The sequence below is a fragment of the Tympanuchus pallidicinctus genome, unplaced genomic scaffold (assembly GCF_026119805.1).
Source record: "Tympanuchus pallidicinctus isolate F22 unplaced genomic scaffold, pur_lepc_1.0 scaffold9, whole genome shotgun sequence".
NCBI classification, from domain to species: Eukaryota; Metazoa; Chordata; class Aves; order Galliformes; family Phasianidae; genus Tympanuchus; species Tympanuchus pallidicinctus.
The window spans coordinates 16,560,016-16,576,005 of NW_026294813.1; the positions used below are offsets into that span (position 1 = coordinate 16,560,016).

The window sequence follows — 15,990 nt, forward strand, 5'->3', positions numbered from 1 at the left end:
TTGACTGGCAGCGTTCCAGCTGCTGATTAGCACAATTAAGAGATAAATGAGCTCCTGAGCACAGAGGAAATGTGCACTTTCAAACCAAGTGAGAGGAGTTTCTCCTTGTGGAAGTGTGACAGCTCTGGAGTTTATGGGGACTCATCCAAACCAGGGGAGTGTTTATCCTGGCTTTTCAGCATGATTTGTGTCAACACCAGTACTAAAAGTGGGCCTTTGGCTGTACCAAAATGCTCTGCTGAGACTTTCCTTTCCAAACTGAGATCTATATTACTAGTGCTGGAAGAGTACCTGCCCTAGGGAAGGAAATGTATTTACATTAGCAAGTGATGGCTTAATGCATGATGGAAAACTTTGTACATCTTCATAGAGTCAACGCTGAGTGAAGTTTGAACAGGTGAGTGACTCAAGGTAAGTACCAGGAGCAGAAGGGAGCTGAGAGGGAGCATTCTGTTCTGATAAAACGTACAGGAAAACCTTATAGGATGGTACCTTGTAAGAAGAGTTAACTCATGACTGTGTTGGGCTGATGCTAGTGCGTGAACATGGTTGGAACATGATTTTGAGAATTTGGCTGGAAGTTTGAAGAAACTGTAATGTTCATGGTATCAAGGTCTGGCTTCCACCAGAAGTAGGGACAAAAAGTCCTTACAGCTGAAACGAGACAAGTCAGGTCATGAAAGAGAAGAGGTGGTGTTCATACTGGTAGGGGGCTTTTTGATGACCCTAGAGCCCCTTGCCAGCCCCACAGGTGAGTAAAGTCAGGCAAACATGAACAAGCCAGGCTGGGTGACTGCAGATCTGCTCCCAGCCTTTGGCTGACTCACCAAGTCACCTCAGCTGGGTGCACATAGCTGGGGCAGCCCATCTCTCCTGGTGCTGTGCACCTCTGCAGGGTCCCCACTACGGACAACAAGGGATGCCAGCTGCTGGTCAGACTCACAGATATGGCCTGAGATGCTTATTCTAGGTGGGGATGGACTGCCTTTTGGAGCTGTTCTTCTCTGCTCATGGTAAAGTGGAGGCTGACAGGTCCAGTTTCACACATTTTGGTTTTGTGTGATGATACTCTGCCCTATAGCACTTGCAGAAAGGTTTCATTATTTTCATTTCATTAGCAGACTACCTTCATTTGATGTATGCAAATGTATTCAAACAAAAGAACAAAACAAAACTAAAACATTCTTGCATATTCAGCATCTGACAGAGGAACTCGTCTGAACACTTTTAGGTGAAAAATTAATGCCTCAATGCCATCTTGTGGAACGAATCGTGTAAGAGGGCAGGCAGTGTGAGAGGCACATCCAGTGCCACTGTGATTGGTGATGCCAGTCCAGAAGCATGCTGGAATTCTAATGGGTTTGCTGGTAGTTTCAGTGATAGTGCTGTAAATACTATCACTACACCAAACTTTTGCTTTTTTTCTCTGATAACCAGTCCAAGTCCAGGGGAGACCAGCATTCCCAGAAAACATTTCCTCATTTTTCAGCATGAATTAGAATATATAGACGCCTATAGTTAAGGCTTGAATAAAAGAGAAAAACTTTTCAGAAATGTAGCAGCTGTCTTGCTACATAAGTGGAAGGAGTCTGCTTGAAGAACAATCCAGGAGTCAGAAGTGAAATTGCAGGTCTGGCTGTGGGTATGAACTGACTTGACCCTCTTCCATCTGAGAAATGCTGTGAAATCTGCAGGCATTACTCCAGTACATAGGACCCTTCCCCGCTGCAAGCCAATGACCTGCAGAGGTGAGAGGAGAAGCAGCTTCCCAGGTTCTTTCTTACAGATGCTCAGTCCTACAAGGGAGAGAATAGATTATGAACCTTTGCAGTGTGTTACTGCAGAGAGGACAGTGAGGGCTGAGCCCTGTGTCCCCATCAGGGCAGCTGCCTCTGGCTCTTCCGGAGCATAGCTTACAGAAAGACACTGAGAAGCTGCAGGTTAAGAGAAAAGTGGAGAAAACCAACCAGAAGTTAGGCACAGCACAGGGTATGCACAGGGAGAGCAAATGTTCAACCTGGCGCAACACCCAAGGTGTTGTGCTTTGCCCAAACACAGGCAGAGCTGCACATCAGCACCAGGCATCCTCACCGCAGGCTGGGCATGCATCAAGCCACCCTGCCAAGCACCAGCAAATGGACCTAATCCATCCTGTTAAGGAAAATGGCACCAAACCATTGGCTAGGGGGTTATAGTGCAAATCATCACCGCAGTTCCTGGTCAGCACTGTCCCTGGAGGTGTTCAAGAAACGTTTAGATGTTGTACTATGGGACATGGTGCAGTGGGGAAATATTCGTGGCAGGCAGACGGTTGGACTGTATGACCCTACAGGTCTTTCCCAAGTGTGGTGATTCTTTGACTCTATGATTGTAAGGCTATGGAGAAAGAGATTGGCCTTAGGAGCACACCAATCTACACCTCCACTACTTGGAAGATGGGCAGAGACTCAAGAGATTGCAGCACTCTGCTGGCAGAAACAATGCATGCTCACCATCTAGTTTTAAAAGGATGGTGTTTGTGTGTGGAAGCTTTGAAGCTTGCAGCTACTTTATTGGCTTGTTCATCTTTAACCAAATGAATGAAGGTGTCTGGGGTGAAGGGAGGGTGCCAAGTTTCAAAGGGTAACAGCTCAGTGCAATGAGCTGTGCTGTCTCAACAGGACCTTCTGTACAGCTGCAGGCTGGATCCAGACAGAAAAATGCTGGAGAAGATTCAGAAGATGCTGACAATCCATAGCAGCTCCGTCAGGGAGCTGCTGGCAGAAGCACTGGGGATGTACGTGCTGATGGTAAGGAGCAGGTGTGCCCAGATGTGTGTTTGTGCAGCATGAGTGAGGGCAGCATTTGCAGCAGAAAGCTGTAAGACCTGATACTTCCTATCACATCCTCAGGGCTGCTCAGCAACAGGCTATTACTCTCTGCTGGTGCTGCAGATGATGCTGATGCTTTTCTTTAAACCATGCTGGAAAGGATGGGGTGGCCTGCAGCATGTGGCCTGCAGCCAGGGTTCTGCTTATAGTTGTTACATGCTGGCAAATGGATGGTGCTTATCCCAAACCATACAGAAACTCTGCTTTTGCTTGAGGCATTTGTTGCACACCAAAAAAGTGGTTTTGAGCTTTTGGGCTGCTTGGAGGTGCAGAGGGGAAGAGGGTGAGGAAGGCAGGGGTAAGGCTTTGCAGTCAGAATTGATCTCTGTTAGCAGTGACGTGCTTACCAAGTTTAGAACCTTTGTACACTGGAACAACACAGCAGAACAAGATCCCCTCTCTGCAAAGGCCTGGTGCTGATTTACCCACCTGTGCTTCACCTGTAGCACTTCTAGTTTGAAAGCAGCACTTTGGGCCAGATGGAGGATGAGGGATAATCCAAACATCTCATGCTTCAGGACATTTGCACAGGAGACAGATAAGGTTAGTGTGAGCATGGGGGCCCTCAGACACACCTGTCCTTACAGATGTCATTTCTTGTTTCCATTGGCAACAACTGTGTGTGCAAAGGATGCTTTCTTCTCATCACATCTTACTGCATGTCCTGCCCCTTGAAGTTCACTCCTGCCACACAGGTAGTTTTACACACATTGGAAGTTAGACTACAGACTCCTGTGACTGGCCAGCTGAGCTGAACAAACCATTTGCCTTTCCACTCCCTTTCTTTTTTTTTGATGGCTGGACACCCCTGGTCATAAAGAATAAGTCTGAGGGACCCTGCCAGGGCATTCAGTGTAGGGAGGAAAGTATCACTTGCACTAGGACAGTCCAAGGGAGATTTTGGAGCTTTCAACCAGTGCTAGCTCTTTCCTCACTGAGCCCCATAAGGGAACAGAGCAGGAGGAGGGATACTGCACACTGTCCCCATCAAGGACTGGTGACAAGCAGCATCCAGCATCTGAATGCAGCATCCAGCATCTGACCCTTCAGCAACTCCAGGGCCCTCATTGCAGCTGGAAATGTGCTGGTTGCATCCCTTGGACTCCTGGCTGGATTTTGTTGGGAGGATGGTATACAGACAAGGACTCTTTTAGTGAACAAGTGATTTTCCTAAAGGAGGGAACAACACAGGGAGTAAATGGCATGAAGAATGGAGAGGCAGGAAAAACTCCCACTTTGTGTCTATGAGAACAGGTGACCAGAGGTTCTCTGTCCTGTGCTTTTATTTGTTTATTTTTTTCCCAGGGTAGTGTTGTTGAGCTCTAATAGCCAGGGCTCCCACCTTGCCCTCCTTGACTGCATACCATCCTGCCAAAACAGAGCTTTGTGCATTTGGCTTCCAGATCTGGTTTTGGAAAAACTTAGAAATGGGTTGGCAGAGTTTTTGTAATGATTTTGCAGTTGCTGAGGGACATTAAGGATACTACATTTTGGGGTTTTGCTGAGGCAGGCTGAGAGAAGGTCCAACACTGAGGCTGCAGCTTCATGCAGAACACAGCGTGGTCTGTGTATACAAGAAAGATAAGAGCAGAGTTTCTGGGAGGCAGCAGATTTGGGAGATGTCTGAAAGGAAGAGCAGACACATGAGATAAAATTTGAATCCATGCACGGCAGTCAGTAAAGATTCAGATCAAAGCAGGACAGGACAGAGCAGAAGTTAGATGGTACAGGGCATGCTTTCAAAGTTCTGAGAGGTTGCAGATGCAGAGACCTCAAGAGAAGCTTTGTCTTTCTCCAGATTTGAATATTAGAACTGTGCAAGAATTGATTTTTCCAACCTCAATGAATGAGTGAAACAGAATTTATCCTAAGGCCAGAGCAATTTCTTAATATGTCCTTTCCTGCTGGAGAGTGTTTGCATTTCTTTTTCATTTCTTTTCCAGTTTCCTTTTAGTCACTACAAAAATATTGGAACTAGTTGTTTTCAAACTGAGCAGTATTTGTGTCAAAAACTTCAACTGGAATTAATGTCCTAGATTTTGGCTGAAACAGGTTACCAAAATTAGAGTTGAGTTTGGCAAACAGCTGTGTGTTTCCTGAACTACTCTTTTTGGTCAATAAACTGCACACCAGGAAAGGAAAGATGACAAGAACTTGCCCACCCTCTGTCCATATGGCAGGGGCCATGTTCTGGGGTGGCTGTGGTGAAGGTCCCCAGGCTCATATCCCTTGTGCTGCAAGCACAGTTTGCCACCATGTGTGCATCATAGACGCTATATCTGGGTCCTGATACCAAATTAAGACCAGAGCATCTGCTTTGGTATGATGGAATATGCAGCAGTAAGGAGTACCCAATCTCCTGCTCAGTTTTTGGAGAGAAGGGGTCATTTTCACTTGATCTGACCATGGGCACCTTAAATTCTTCCCATTTTTGAAGGATAATCGGTATTGCAGAAAAAGCTACAAGGACACCCAATCCACTACGGCAATAACATTACTTTAACACCCCTTTCCCTTTATTTTCTATGCACTAGGTCTTGGGCTTATCCTGTGTGGCACAAGTTGTATTAGGAAAAGGAGAATTCGGGCAGTACCTGAGCATCAATTTGGGATTTGGCATTGGGGTCACCATGGGGATCCATGCAGCTGGAGGCATCTCTGGTAAGACACTTGAGCATAATCTCTATGTCTCTAAAGGCCCCGGTGCCAGGGGCAGCAGGAGTGCTTGCAGAGCAGTAATTGATGACACAGCATGGTGGAGCTCTGGCCTCTCCTGCAAAAAATTCAATCCTTCAGCCTCAGAGAAGAGCAGAACAGGTGTGATGAACCGTAGCTGTCACGGGGTCAGCCTCGTGATCCAATGATCACAGCCAGGATCTTGGTGGAGAGGCGGCACCGAGGGGGTCACAATGCGCAGCCAGGTCAAGAGCAGCAGGGGAAGGGCAGTCCTTGTGTACTGACAGTCTGCTGACTCCACACGCGCTCCACAGGCTTGGAGAGATGGGATGATGATCCAGGTGAGGCTCCTGCAGCTCTTCTGCAAAACTTGGCTGTCAGAGCCAGGATTACAGGGCTGCCCGGTTTGAAGATTAAACAGGGCAGGGCAGCCAAGCACCCAGAGTGTTCTGGGGTTGAAGAGGAGGAGCACTGCAGAGAAAGTTGTTCCCACATTATTCGCGAGAGGAATTAAGGCCCATTGTTCCCTCAGGGCTCTGCCAAAGCAGGGCAGGACATGTGTTGGGTATTCTTGGGACTTCCTGCTCACCAGTGAGGATGGGCAGAGGCAAGTGGGGCAGGAGAATGGCAGAGATGCAGCCATCCCCTCCCTTGCAGTCAGCAGAGTCACGTTTCAGCAGTGCCCATGTTAGGCACTTGGGTTATGCCATCAGAACGTGGCCCGAGAGATAAGGAGATCTGGAAGCTGCCAACATGACCCATGGGGAAGTAAATCATTTATTGTAAGTGAAAGCTTATTGTTGATGTTGCAACAAGGAATAGTATGGAAATTTTCTCCTTATCACCCACACTAGACACCCCCCTGCAAACTCAGGGGGTGGTGTTTCAGGAAGTGGTGTTTCGGGGCCATAGGGTGATATCTCTCACATGACAGAGCATTACCTTTGACTTGTGCAATTTCTGCATTCATTTGCACCAAGTTAAGTGATTAAGGGCTCTAGTGGGCAGAAAATTAAGGCAAGGAAGTCTTTGTTCTTGAACTCTGGATCACAGAGGTGTCCAAGGACACAGAGGTGTCTAAGACTAGGGACAGCTTTGAAAGAAATCTTTTTTCTGTGCAGAGAGTCAACTTTAAGTCTCCCTAAGAAGCTGTGGAGACACACTGGGAGAAGTGAGCTAAGCAAAGGAGGAGAGGTCTCAGATCAGCCAGAAGAAGGTTAGCTCCGGGGCCAGTAAGGGCTCCTTGACATTGCAAGTTGGCTTCATTTATATCACAAGATGCTTCTTGTGACCCCTGAAGTGGCTGGTCATCCACATAGAGGACCAGAGAAGTTTGAAGGAAAAGAGATCTCCCCCAATTTCTCTTGCAGCTGTGGGATGGCAGCAGGTGGTAATGCACTTTACCTCACTCCGTCCTGCATTTTGATGATGTGGTGTTAGTCTGGATCTTACCCCTTTCCAAATCCGTGGGAGGAGAAAGCTAAATGTTGGAAGTCGTAAGGAAATGCAGTCCGGTCCCCTACAACGGAAGGACAGTGTCTGCTTCAGACCCATGGCTGTAACCATGGTCCACAAAACTGATCATTCTATTCACTTCTTGCTGCAATGATTTTGAGATGTAAGTCCCTGCTGACAACCTCATGCAGAATTTGCTTTGCAAATGTGATCAATTCTGCGGTTTGTTTCCCCACTGCCTCATTACCTTGCTGCCAAATGTGTTATTGGCCCACAGCTCCACATGAGCTGGAGAGATCTGCTCTGTCAGGATCAGACATTTTCAGATGTTTTCAGAAGGCTTTTTTTTCATGGTTTGAGATACAGTACAGCTCACCTACCTATAGCCTGGGGGTGATGACTCTAAGGTTTGGGATCTCTTTAAGTTGAACCAAGGATGTTCCTGTAGGAGAGAACCAAGAAAGCTGCCTTTGACAGGTGAGATGACTGACTCTCTGGATGCAATCTGTGGATGTCTAACTCCAAAAGAAAGGACTCTAAGGACTCCCTCCCTGCATCTCTCAGCTGCCAAAGGAAAGGAGTCAGTTTTGCATTTATATAGGAGGGAGACCCTGCCCTGGTAGAGTCTTGGTGCTTGCTGTTTTGGAGCAAGCTCTGGGATGTCAGGTATGGGGCATGCTCCAAATTAGGAGCAACAGGGCCAATGTATCTCTTCTTTGTGGTTTTGCAGGAGCTCATCTGAATGCTGCCATCACACTCACACATTGCATTTTTGGAAACCTCCCCTGGAGAAAGCTTCCAGCTTATCTGCTTGGCCAGTTCCTGGGCTCCTTTCTGGCAGCAGCCACTGTCTTTGGACTCTACTACGGTATGGTTATGTCTGTATCACAGGAGTTACTGTGGGTACTTTTTCAATCTCAACTCACAGTTCATCAAAAATGTTTTTTGTCACAGCACCCAGTGTGATGTCATGACTTCTTAGATCATTGGCCAGACATTTATGGCTCAATTTATGGCTCAAAGCTAGGGCAAGGCCCAGATATCTCTGGAAGGATATTCCTGGAGAACACCTCTCCTTTTGCATAGGGCATTCCCACTGCCAAAGCCTGGTAATTTTGTAAAAAAATTATGTATTAAGAAAAAGATTAAAAACACACGTTTTGTCAGCAAAAGGCCTACAAAGGCTTCTGTTAGTTATGTTATCAAGAATCAGCTACAGCTAGAGCTCTGGTCTGTGTAAAATACGACAGCAACTCATGTTTATGAGTAGAGGACCCAACACTGGAAGGCTCCAGCATGCCTCACTTTCTGAGAAGTGGGGGAAATGGAGGCCACTCAGTGCACCCAGAGCATCCAGTCCCATGTCTCTGAGCAGGGACAGGGAGTTGGACTGCATAAAGAAGCAGCTGCAAGCTAAAGTCTGTGATGATAGATATCACAGAGATTGTGTCCTTCAAGGGATGTGTTGATTCCATCCTATCTATCTCTCATTGACTCTCTTTGTGTCTTTGCTGACTGCAGTGGGTGAACTTGTGAATATGCCATGTGTGATGAACTCTGTACTGGCCACTGTCCTTACTCCTGTAATTCTCATCTCTCCTAGAAACACTGTATGACTATACCAAGGGGAATTTTACAGTGACAGGACCAACTGGCACAGCATCGATCTTCTCCACTTACCCTTCTCCCTATATGTCCTTATCCGGGAGCTTTTTCTCAGAGGTCAGTGGGGATGGCTGTGGTGTGTTGGGAAAAGTTGGGTGGTAGTAGGTCCTAGAGCAGGTCTGGGCAAGGGACTCAGTTCTACATGTGCATACACTGTCACCATCTAAGCTACAAGCAGCCCACCATCCAGGCAGATGCTGACTGGTAGCGTCCAAAGCTTCTTGAGAGCTGAGAAAGAGTACAGAATGATGAGGTCAGGGGGGTAAACTGTCAGGGTCAAGGGATCACCAGGCTTCTTCTTTTGTTTCTGAGCTGAGGATGCTGTGCCTGGATAGTCAGGAGGATGGTGAGAGCTGGAGATCCTGCATATAACCATCTGACTGCTCTGTCTCCTGTGATTGTGTGGTTATCTTGCTACACAAGAAACCAAGTGAAAATGAAAACATGCTACCAAGAGCTACAGGGTTCCTGCTCTAGTAGTATCTCTGCAAGCTCCAAGTCCAAGGTCCTCCAGGGACATTTTCTGAAGCAGATAGAGACAGGAGTCATCATCTCTATACAAACAACTGTCACTGATGTCCTAGGCACTGCAGATCTATGATTGCCTACAGTGTGTTGTCACAGACACGATATTCTGTTTCCCAGATAAGAATCCATTATCTACCTTCACTCTTAACAGGGTGGATGCAGCAAGCTATATAATCCATCAGTCTTGCCAGGAATGATGAGATTTGTCTCGTGATTTGTTTGTTATGGCTCTGTGTCTGTTGAACAAAAAGTACTTTAAATAACCTCTGCACCTAACTTGAAAGATGGAGGGTGCTGACAGTTCTGAGAAGCTTGTGTCAGTTCTAGAATATTTTTGTTGTTGATGTGGACACATTTTCATTGGGAAATGACTTGTCTCTTTTTAGAGTCACTTATAAGGAAGGAATAACATTAGGGCCCCTTATGACTTATCATCCCACCTGCTCAGACAGCCTGGGAAGTCTCTCTTTGCTGAGTGGGATCCTCCTGCCTTTGCTGCTCTCCCCCCTCACCTGTTTTCCCTTTACTACTCCTGCAGTTTATGGCGACGGTGATGTTGTTCTTGGGCATTTTGGTCATCCATGATGAGAAAAATAATGGAGCCCTGAAAGGCACACAGGCTCTGCTCACGGGTATCCTGGTTCTGGGCATCGGTATGGGGATGGGAATGAACACAGGCTACGCCATAAACCCCTCCCGAGACCTGCCGCCGAGAATCTTCACAGCAATTGCTGGCTGGGGAATGGATGTCTTCACGTGAGTGACCTGGTTTCACACTGTACAGCTCTCTGGGAATGAGAAATGCCCAAGATAACGTGGTCATGGAGCCTGCGTACTCCTTTACAGAAAGCAAATATTGTGCACAGAGAAGCCCCATGCATCCTGTTCACAAAATCTGGGATATGCAGTTCTCCAGTATAGGATCCACCTTGACATTTGGATGTCCCAGTTTAGAAACCAGGAACAATTCACCTCTTAGCTAGAGATTGAGCTGTCATTGCAGTGACTGGAGAGACTGTGATTTGGCTCACCAGAAAGCAAGCACTTGAAGCTGGAGTGCTGAATTGCTTTCCTAAATTTAGATGTCTGTATCTACTCTACTTTCCAGAATCTACTAAGATGGCTTCACACCACAGCTTTTTCCATGGTGAAGGCATTAGTAGAGTCTCTGTCCTGTCTCAGCTGCTCATTTTCACGAAGACCATGCTGAGCCAGTTTCCCAGGCCAAAAGCAAAAGTTACCTTCCTTCCAGCTACTAGACTGACGGATCCAGAGTTTATCTAAGCCATCTGGACAGTTGAGAGTGTGAAATGGCACCAGACACCTCTGCTCACAAAGCTCAGCCCTAGCACTCAGCTCACCTCAAAGCAGCGTGGCAGCAGTTTCTGTGTGGCTCACTGGATGCCTCTTCTGTGTTTCATTTTAGGGCTGGAAATTATTGGTGGTGGGTGCCACTTGTAGCTCCGACACTGGGAAGTCTTGCTGGTGGTTTAATCTACAAACTCTTAATTGATATTCACAATCAACCTGTCCTAGAGCATGGAAATGAAAAAGGACAGACAATCATTGAAAGTGCCACATTGTGATGGCCATCCTGACAGCAAATCCTGGGTGGACATGTGCATTGACAGCTGAAGACTAATCAAGTGGGTAAGGGCATGTGCAATGGCATTGCTGAAGTGCATGCTTTTCTCACCTTGCAAGTGAATAAATGAGAGAGTAGCTTAATATAAATCTGTCCTGCTTAACCAGACAAACAGGGTCTCTAAGACACTGGGCAGACCTGGGAAGGTCAAGACCTGTTTATGAACTGAAGAAATTATTCAATCTTTCTGAGTAAAAATCTGCTCCCAAAAATCACATTCTGGAGATGCAAAAGTCCAGTCGCCTGTAAGTTAGTTGCAATCACATGTAAGATTCAACACGGCTGGAATAAAAATCAGTCAAATGAAAATCGGGGAATACCTACACTGTTGCAGAAACAAAGAAGTTTTGATCTGGAATACTCTGCTAAAAAATTGTAGCTATTACACTGATGAATCAGAGGCTCAGATTTTTTTCCATTCGCTAACCTGCCACCTTAACTGCTATCCAGTTTGTCAGAGCACAGAGAATCAGGTTGGAGGGGACCTTGAAGATCATCTAGTTCCAGCCGCCTGCAGAGGGCAATGGGCAGACTTGCCAACCAACAAATCAGGCTGCCAAAGGCCTCTTCAACCTGGGCTGGAATGTCTGTAGAGAAGAGCAAGGACAGTCCCATTAAGAACTAGTTTGGAGAGTTTTCCTCACTGAACATAACCTCACTGGAATAGGCTAGATGTTTTGCACTATGCAGGTGTGATGGAGCCGCATGCATTGCAACTGATGGATTAGACTTTAACTACAACCTTATGAGAGGATTCAGACAACTTCTGTGGCAGCATATCCAAATGTCAAAAAAACTTGATTCTCCACTTTGATTGTTAGAGAAACATGGGAATACACCACTGTACTCCTGCATCAATTCTGCAACATACGTCTGAATGAGGAAATGGGCAAGCAGTAGACTTGCAGATCTGTAGCACCACTGGACCAAAAGTATGACACCATCAGCAGTATCAGCCTATCTCTGCACTGGGTGATAAGGCAAACTTCTTCTAGGAGATGCTTTATGTCAGGAATATGATTGTGGTACAAGGGCTGGACGTACAGAGACACAATACATGGCTCTGCACTGTTCATCATCACTGTCACACAGAATTTCAGAAACTGGCATTTACTGGCTTTAACAGCCATTCACATCACAATACCAAAAGGATTACTGCTGTATTACTGTGGCATAGGATTAGATGGTAGGTACCATATCTGTTTCCTCATTAGATTTCACCATTTATTAGTAGAGCAGCTACTCTGGGCACAAGATGCACCTCAGCTTAAGAGGGCAAAAGAGTACAAGAGGATTTTCTTATGTAGGGGGTGGTAGAGGATAGATGTCAGGCAACTCCTGTGGTTTCTGTCAGCAATCTCCATTAAAGGTGGGCTGCAGTAAGTGCTAGAAGCCAGCAAAGTGTATCAGAGCCAGAGATGCTGACTGCAGAAATCCTGACCAGAGAACATAGGATGGAAGTAGAAAAGCTGTCACACAGCTTTTCATCTATGCAGCTCAGGGTGGTATCAGCTTAAAAGATGTGTAACTTATCCCTTCTCAGTGAAAGTCTCTCTGGTGCACTAAAACAACAACAACAAAAAATCCAGCCTGCACCCTACTGTTACTGTACATCCTTCTGCATGCGCTCCCAAAGGTATTTCAAATATCCAATGACTTTGGAGGAAAATATTTAAATCTTTATTAAAATACTATTAAGCATTTAACAGGGTGGCTTCATCTTCCTGAAGACCATACAAACACTTGCAAAAGACTCACAACATCCCTGTGAGGTAGGTTGGTCTTATGTAATTATGTGAGCATTTCATAAATAAAAATGCTGTTATTTAAATAATCAACTCTTATTTGGAGATGGTGACTTTTATTTCCCTGCTTAGACATAAAACATGCTACCAGGTGGCTTCAGCATATGGACAAACTGGCACATAAAAGTAATGGAAATGGATGCAACTGAACATCAGAAATCAGTGTGCTAAAGTGCAGTTCTACCCTGAAAACATCCAGTACAGAAAACCAAGGGGTCCTCGTGGCTGACAGGACTCTGCTGCCCTAGCTCAGCATTTCCCACAAAAGGAGAAAGTGGAGACAATGAAGGACCTTGCAGGTTCTGATTGCTGGCAGGCTAATTGGAAAGGACATCATACAGACATCACTGTCTGAAAAGAAATGGTACAAAGTCTAAGAAGTGGTCTGGACTGTAGAGCAAGTGTCTCTAGGCAAACACAGAGACATGGAAGCCCTGGGCTCCTCCTCAGTGTGAATCAGAGCAGAAGTGGGAAGGAGCACAGGAAATGTAGAGTTCGAATCTGTCTGAAGTGGAAGATATTTCTTTGTTCTGTGGGTTCCAGCCTGCTCCCATAGCATGCAAGGTCAGGACACTTTACTTTGAAAGGAAATGATAGAAATATACTCCGTAATTCAGCATGAATGATCTATTAAAGTAACAGTGACTTTAAGTTTACTTTCATTTCACTGCTGTAGTTATACAGGAATAACAGGTTCTCTACAGAGCAGTGACATCAAGGGCTTCTTCATGCCCTCTGAAAAGTACATACTGCAAGCAGGACGGAATCAATCAATGCCTCAAGGTTTGTTATCCAAGTTGCCTGCAAATACACCCCTTCCATGAAGGGTCCAGAGGGCAAGGTGTGTGAGGAGTGGCTGAGGTCCCTTGGTTGGTTCAGTCCAGAGCAGAGGAGCTCAGGGGAGCCCTGATGGCTTGCAGCTCCTCACAGGGAATGGACAGCAGCACCGAGCTCTGCTCTGTGTGACAGCAATGGGGCCTGAGGGAACGGCATGGAGCTGTGTGAGGGGAGGGGCAGGTGGCTGTTAAGAAAAGGTTCTTCACCAGAAGGTGGGGAGCATGGAACAGGCTCCCCAGGGTAGTGGTCATGGCACTAAGCTTGACGAAGCTCAAGAAGTGTCATCATCAATACGGCTGAGTTTTGGGTGGTCCTGTGTAGAACCACGTGCTGGAGTTGATGATCCTTCCAACTTGGGGTACTCTATGATTCTGTGATTCTATGGTTATATTTCATGCAAATCTTGCATCCTATTCACACAAGTGGAGCTCGTTGGAACCACTGAGATTTGCATCAGAAAACATCAAAGCTTCTTACTTTTTTCAGGGTCAGATCTGTGGGTCTCGCTTCCTTGAAGAATTCCCAGCTAGTGAGGAAGTCTTGGTGGAGGGCATGTTAGTGTTGCTCTTTTGGACACCTGCTGGCTGGGAGGGTTGTTTCTTTTTCATCACTGGAGTTTTGTTCTTGCTTTTAAATACCTTATTGGGGTCCAGCTTGTTTACAAAGGAATCAGCTTCTTCAGAGAGAAGAGTTGTGTTTATTGTTATGGGTTTATACATGTTAAACCATTGCTGGAAGACAGGATGATGGAGAAGAAGTAAGTTAAATATCAAACTATAATTATACATTTTCTGCCTGTTTCTTCTCATCCTAGTGCCCTGATTTTAATCATAATCTGCATACCAATTTGCAATTTACAGGACTGTGCAAAGTCCCTTCTGATAGGGATACAGCCCTGGAGCTGCCTCACATTCCAGACAAGGAAGAGGAGAACCAGAAACAAACCTAACACTATTTTTCCTGCAGTGTAATTTCTATCAGGAGCAACTCTTAATCATCATAACACTTAAATAATATGAGGAAAAGCAAAGGGAGGAGATGAAACTAGGCCATTTTTATCTAGGCTCAGAGAAGCAGAAAAGATTAAAAACCTGGAATGAAAAAGTGCTTATGAAATATAAATTTTAGCTGCACTTCTCAAAAGATAGCCTGCCTCACTCTCTTGGTACATATGATATTATGGGTTTTTTTTTTAAACTCTTGACACAAGGGATTTTGTGTTTGTTTCTCTTCAGCCTGATTTAATGTTTAGAGGTGACCACAAGATTTTTTTTTTGTTCCCATATGCCCCACAATTATGCCCTGAAGATCCTACATCTCAGTGCTTTTCCTATCAGTTGTCCATTGATGAAGTCATGAAATAAAACTGCAGGGGTTAAAGTATTACAAATCTGAGACCATCCTTACTGAATTATTTAAGAAGATAAACAAATCAATACCAAATATAAATAGAAATCTGTTCATATATTGCTTTATGGCAAAGGGCTTTAATATACCATCCCTAAAGACCTTTGCAAACGATAATGGTTAACATATTAGGAGGATTTAAACTAACAAAGGCTGCAAATGATTAGAGAGTATATGAATAATTTCGCTAAGTTTTGAGAATACACTGAATATAATGAAATATTCTAGCAAGAAAACTACAAAAAAGGCAGAGCACAGACAAATGCTAATATACTATGCACACAGCCCTGGCCACACGGTAGTGCACAGTATGACAGGGAAGACAACAGAAATGCAAGGGGACAATCTGATAGAAGGGAATTCGACAGTGATTATAGCGAATAATTTCGGTGCACACACAGGTCTGAGGCAGGCAACATGTCATGTGTAGGTTAAGTGCAGGATATTCAACAAGACCTGCCAGGCCTTGCCAGCATGCACTGTGTCAGCTCACACAAGGTAGAAGCTAAGTTAAGGCTGAAGGCCCAGTCAAGCACAGAGGAATAAACAGGAACCTCTAAGAGGGATACTGGCAGAACAGGATGGCTACTTTAATGGTATAGAGGGTCTGGACTGTCTGTACTTGGAGTTCTCCTATGAGTGCTTCTGTGTTTGCTGGCATTTAAATTACTCTTCTAGGCACTATTTTTATCAAGATATTCCTTTGCAACTGATGAGGACAGGAGAAGAATTGGTATTCTTTGCTAGGCTGAAGTTGATAGTTCTCCTCTGGGCTTCTGTCTAATGTATGCCTGGACTTCCCTCTCCACCTAGTTAGCAGTGGGATCTTGTTTGGTGCTATGCCTAGAAAGCTGATCTAGACAAATATCACTTAGACAAATGACTTTACATCTCCTCTAGCAGTCATGGAAATGGACGCTGGCCTCCAAGTCCAGAAAGCAAGCACTTAATTAGCTACCACACCTGTTAAAAGAGGTGAAAGGTAGAGATCAGTTAAGGTGAGAAAAGTATATTAACACCATGTTAGTGAATTTACTGATGTAAATGACTGTTAACGTGATAGGAGGGAAGGGCTCATGGCCCCTACCATGGCTCAGTAGGA

General features: G+C 45.4%; 2 protein-coding genes across 6 annotated transcripts in view; one reads left to right on the forward strand and one right to left on the reverse strand.

Moving 5' to 3' along the window:
• The window catches only part of TPGS2 (tubulin polyglutamylase complex subunit 2), a 47,523-nt gene that overhangs the window by 9,423 nt on the left and 22,110 nt on the right, over window positions 1-15,990 (reverse strand). The window contains exons 7-8 of one of the 4 annotated variants that reach the window (XM_052670681.1): window positions 13,959-14,212; window positions 10,621-10,726 (exon numbers count right to left, since the gene is read on the reverse strand). In XM_052670681.1, coding sequence (XP_052526641.1) covers window positions 13,970-14,212 — 243 coding nt within the window. In that variant the 3' untranslated portion in view covers window positions 10,621-10,726; window positions 13,959-13,969. Of the gene's footprint in view, window positions 1-10,620; window positions 10,727-12,496; window positions 15,852-15,990 lie in introns of those variants that run through there. The other 3 variants (XM_052670682.1, XM_052670680.1, XM_052670683.1) reach the window with 3 other exon arrangements.
• Window positions 61-12,677, forward strand: LOC128074643 (aquaporin-7-like). 2 transcript variants are annotated; one of them, XM_052670686.1, is made up of 7 exons: window positions 61-411; window positions 2,661-2,789; window positions 5,405-5,531; window positions 7,732-7,869; window positions 8,605-8,723; window positions 9,733-9,950; window positions 10,621-12,677. In XM_052670686.1, exons 2-7 carry the CDS (start codon window positions 2,700-2,702, stop codon window positions 10,778-10,780), a joined length of 852 nt encoding a protein of 283 aa, XP_052526646.1. In that variant the 5' UTR covers window positions 61-411; window positions 2,661-2,699; the 3' UTR covers window positions 10,781-12,677. The 2 variants fall into 2 exon arrangements, with proteins under 2 accessions (XP_052526646.1, XP_052526647.1); XM_052670687.1 differs by having other exon boundaries at window positions 61-397.

Coding starts and splice junctions, on each gene's coding strand:
- LOC128074643 (XM_052670686.1), top strand. CDS start 2,700: ATGCTGGAGAAGATTCAGAAGATGCTGACAATCCATAGCAGCTCCGTC. Junction 2,790..5,404: donor TGGGGATGTACGTGCTGATG/GTAAGGAGCAGG, acceptor TCTATGCACTAG/GTCTTGGGCTTATCCTGTGT. Junction 8,724..9,732: donor CCGGGAGCTTTTTCTCAGAG/GTCAGTGGGGAT, acceptor CTACTCCTGCAG/TTTATGGCGACGGTGATGTT.